The sequence below is a fragment of the Syngnathoides biaculeatus genome, chromosome 2, assembly GCF_019802595.1.
Source record: "Syngnathoides biaculeatus isolate LvHL_M chromosome 2, ASM1980259v1, whole genome shotgun sequence".
NCBI classification, from domain to species: domain Eukaryota; kingdom Metazoa; phylum Chordata; class Actinopteri; order Syngnathiformes; family Syngnathidae; genus Syngnathoides; species Syngnathoides biaculeatus.
Window position 1 is genome coordinate 35,128,446 of NC_084641.1, and position 4,650 is coordinate 35,133,095.

Consider the following 4,650-nt stretch of genomic DNA (forward strand, 5'->3'; position numbering starts at 1 on the left):
ACGTAACAAAAGATCCGTGTACGTAAGTCAGGAGTGCTAAATGTGTCGATGTGCCCGTCGGCGACACATCTGCCGAGCACGGCTTTAGGTGGGGTGGCTCATACATACTGCTGGGAGTCTGTTTGAAGTGATCCGCATATCATCTGAATATGTCTCGAAACGATACGGTCACTTCACTTGACTTCAAAAACAGCTTCCGTGTCAGAAGGGTTAGAAAAAAAAAATCTGTTGTTCCTCTTGTTGGATATTTTATTTCTAAATCATCATAAACTTAAGTTAGTAATCTGACTCCAATTTGTGACCTTACCCAACTGCCACTCATCCAACAATATGCGCGCTCGTTCTGCAATAGAAGGGTATCAGGAAGCCGGCATTTTCACACACGAGTGGATTTATTCCTTCAACACACACCTGGGTCTCGGGTCCTTCTCATTACAACCCTGTACGTCTCTGTTCCCTCAGCCGACGTACTCTACATCCGAGTTTCCCAGAACAATTTTAAAGTACAATCTAATGATTCACTATTGGTTCTGAGTCTCCTGCAGGTATCCTTGGCGCTCTCTCCTTTGGTCCGCCGGATGTTGGTCCGACTCCTCCCCTGCAGAATCGCGTGCTGGCTCCTCCTGGTGGTGGTTTCTTGACAGTAGTTTTTCCACCAACTGCCTCTGAGTCCTGTCGTCTCTGCATCCTCCTTGCAGTTAGCACCGTCTGTTCTAAAACATTGCATTCTTGCACCACATACCCTGTTTCACCAGTCACACGCTCAGTCTCACACTTTCATACACAGGATGTAGCAACATCCAATGCCTTTACTCTACCATAGCAGGTGCCGCTACATGTTTTCAATGGCAAATGTCCTGGTGTAACATCTGCTGATGACGTTGCAGGCAATATGGCTACCACTTGGATGCCGAGTGAGACTTGCGCAACTTTGTGCTGGGATGACACGTTCTCCGCTCATTTAATTTTTCATATAGACATTGTATTTTTCATTACAATACCTATTTTACAATGTATATAGGGATACTCAGTGGAGATTTAATTGGACACTAAATTGCCCCTATGCCCATTGCAGCTGGGATAGGCTCCAGCACTCCCACGACCCTTGTGAGGATAAGTGGCTAAGAAAATGGATGGATGGATAAATCAAATAAAAATAGTGAACAAAATTGTGTTGTTTTATTACATTTTCTGCAACTGCATTACACATGTCAAAGCAGTAGTACTGGATTGTACGCCACAATGACATTTTCTAAAACATTGTTTATAATTAAACAGATCAACAATTACATCCATAATAACTGAACTGCAGTGCTCCTTTGCGTGATGCTTCTTAATATTCTTCCCCTTCTTCTCCCTGGTCATCAATGGAGTCAGCACCAACCTCCTCATAATCTTTCTCCAGGGCCGCCATGTCCTCTCTGGCTTCGGAGAACTCTCCCTCTTCCATGCCCTCACCCACATACCAGTGAACAAACGCTCGCTTGGCGTACATCAAGTCAAACTTATGGTCAAGGCGAGCCCAGGCCTCTGCAACAGCAGTGGTGTTGCTCAGCATGCACACTGCCCTCTGAACCTTAGCCAAGTCTCCACCTGGAACCACAGTGGGAGGCTGGTAGTTGATGCCCACCTTGAATCCAGTGGGGCACCAGTCCACAAACTGGATGGTGCGTTTGTTTTTGATGGTGCCAATAGCGGCATTCACATCTTTGGGTACCACGTCACCACGGTACAACAGGCAACACGCCATGTACTTTCCATGACGGGGGTCACATTTTACCATCTGATTGGCTGGCTCGAAACAAGCATTGGTGATTTCGGCAACGGTTAATTGCTCATGGTAGGCCTTCTCAGCAGAGATTATGGGAGCGTAGGTGGCCAGAGGAAAGTGGATGCGGGGATATGGCACTAGGTTGGTCTGGAACTCTGACAGATCAACATTGAGGGCACCGTCGAAACGAAGGGAAGCAGTAATGGAGGACACAATTTGACCTATCAGTCTGTTTAGATTAGTGTAAGTAGGGCGCTCGATGTCGAGGTTCCTGCGGCAGATGTCGTAGATGGCCTCGTTATCTACCATGAAGGCACAGTCCGAGTGCTCCAAGGTTGTGTGGGTAGTCAGGATGGAGTTGTAGGGTTCTACCACAGCAGTGGATACTTGGGGAGCTGGGTAGACAGCAAACTCCAGTTTGGACTTCTTTCCATAGTCTACAGAGAGACGCTCCATCAGGAGGGAAGTAAATCCAGAACCTGTGCCCCCACCAAAGCTGTGGAACACCAGGAAGCCCTGCAGGCCGGTGCATTGGTCAGCCTGTTGAAAAGAAGAGGAGGGAGTTCAAATCAGAGTAGCTAACTGCAGTATTTGTAACTTCATTTGAGGCTTCTCACCAGTTTGCGGATCCTGTCCAGCACTAGGTCAATGATCTCCTTGCCGATAGTATAATGGCCGCGGGCGTAGTTGTTGGCAGCGTCTTCCTTGCCAGTGATCAGCTGCTCAGGGTGGAACAGCTGGCGATAGGTTCCAGTGCGCACCTCATCTACAAGGTCAAAATATTGCATCACTTTCTACAGTCAGCATTAACTTACCTCAGTAATAGGAGACAAATTATTGGTCAACTTTACCAATGACTGTGGGCTCCAAGTCAACAAACACAGCTCTGGGCACATGTTTTCCAGCTCCTGTCTCACTGAAGAAGGTGTTGAAAGAATCATCGCCACCGCCAATGGTCTTATCGCTGGGCATCTGGCCGTCAGGTTGGATTCCGTGTTCCAGGCAGTAAAGCTCCCAGCAGGCATTGCCAATCTGAACACCGGCCTGACCCACGTGCACGGAGATACACTCACGCTGTTCGGGATTGGGGGTGGCATGGAAAGCATCGATAAATGATAGCAGAACAGGCATCCCACAGTGTAAGTTGATTTAGCTACTCACCATGATTCCTTAAGTTTGAGAGGTCTTTGAGATATATGACGAAAACGGGGAAGTCGCAAGTAGCAACGTTAAGCCTCACAGATGGATCTGTGAAAGTAATACTTTAACCCTAACTATCTCAACACATAAGCTTATAAACAATACAAAATGTAAGATACCTTGGGCACAGTTTACATTTAAAAAGGAGTAGGAAGATACAAACAACTCATCCTACCTCTTGTTCTCTATTTTTTTGTGACTCGTTAATACAGTAGGTCTCAAATACTTTTCCGTCATACAAATCTCTAATTTACCTGTATAATGAAATATGCATATTAACATTTGTAAGGAAGACACAATTTGAATTACAACACTCAAGCCATTAACATATCTGATTTGTCTATTTTGTACTGCTTTCTTTTTAAACATCTTTTTGAAGAAACCAAAGCAATGGAGACATCTGAGCTTAGTATTGTGGCAAAGGTGATTGGGTATTTTGAACATTGTTTGTCGCTATCTTCTATTACTTTCCACCAGTTTCACATGAATTATCACGCTGAAGGATTTATCATATGCTCTTTTTCAATGGAATTTACCATAATTTTGACCTGCAGGTGGTACAAAACATTTGCTCAATTGGTGAAGGACACTTCTACAGTAAAACAATAATTGAGCAAACGATAAATGCTGGCACAGACGCAGTCTTTAAGCTGTTGGGTACTATATCCTTTTCTGTATTTAAGAATATTTAATGTAGCCTATTTAATATACAACCCACTGTTTTAGTGTTCAAACTGCATTTATGATACAATATATATGATTAAAATATTTAATGTAGCCTATTTAATATATAACCCACTACTTTTGCTGGAAAGGCAGGTGAGCAGGACTCCACCCTCCTTTTGAAATCATTTATAACCAATAAGATTATTTTAACTTGGGTTTATATTGTCATCGTTTATTTTTGTGACAAAATTGTAACATTGGTTCCATCCTACACGTTACAATTAAATCCTAAATAAACTCTTAACTGAAATTGATATCCAGGTTGGGTGTGCATTGTCAAGACATTGGCCATTAATAAGAAGACTCATCCCACCCAAAAACAAAACAAAAAACAAAAAAAACATACTTACTTTGAATGTGAGCAAAGAAGTGTCCCGTCGAGGAGAGATACTTTGCAAAAAAGTGATCTTTACTTCTTTGTAACTGAACAAGTTACTGTTTAACATAGAGAAGTTCCAACAAGGACGTTCGCCCACTGAGGGATCGCAAAACAAGCGGTCCTGTGTCAGAGGGGAGGTGGAAGCCTTCATACACACCGGACGTCAAAACACGTTTGGCTAGAGCCGCTAGTTGCGTGGCGACGAGTGACGCGATCTGGGCAAGATGTCACCGGAAGCGGTCACGTAGTCCCAAACGCGTGCAGCGGCGATAGACGTCCGCCTCGAAGACGTCGTTTCTTACGTAATACGAGAAGCGGTCATCACCCCATGTTGCGTTACGTCAGTCTTGCACACTTTGATGAGTAACCGTACTGTCAAATTCTTACTACTACGTCATTGCCGGAGCTATTTTGGATATACAAAATAACTACCTCACCATACAATTCTCACTTCAAATTGATAATAATAACATTCATAATAATTCAATAATACTACTTTATTTCCCTACATTTGGCTGCAACCTCAGTAGTTTTAAATTGTTGTATTGACACACTCCTGGGAACAAACAAACAA

At 43.7% G+C, this 4,650-nt stretch overlaps 1 protein-coding gene across 1 annotated transcript; it reads right to left on the reverse strand.

The window, feature by feature from the left end:
• Positions 1–1,157: 1,157 nt before the first annotated feature.
• On the reverse strand, positions 1,158–4,358 carry tuba8l2 (tubulin, alpha 8 like 2). Its single transcript, XM_061802705.1, has 5 exons — positions 4,048–4,358; positions 2,933–3,019; positions 2,623–2,845; positions 2,389–2,537; positions 1,158–2,311 (listed from the first exon to the last, which is right to left on the reverse strand). The coding sequence occupies exons 2-5, from the start codon at positions 2,933–2,935 to the stop codon at positions 1,334–1,336; spliced, it is 1,353 nt and encodes a 450-aa protein (XP_061658689.1). The 5' UTR covers positions 2,936–3,019; positions 4,048–4,358; the 3' UTR covers positions 1,158–1,333.
• Positions 4,359–4,650: the final 292 nt, after the last annotated feature.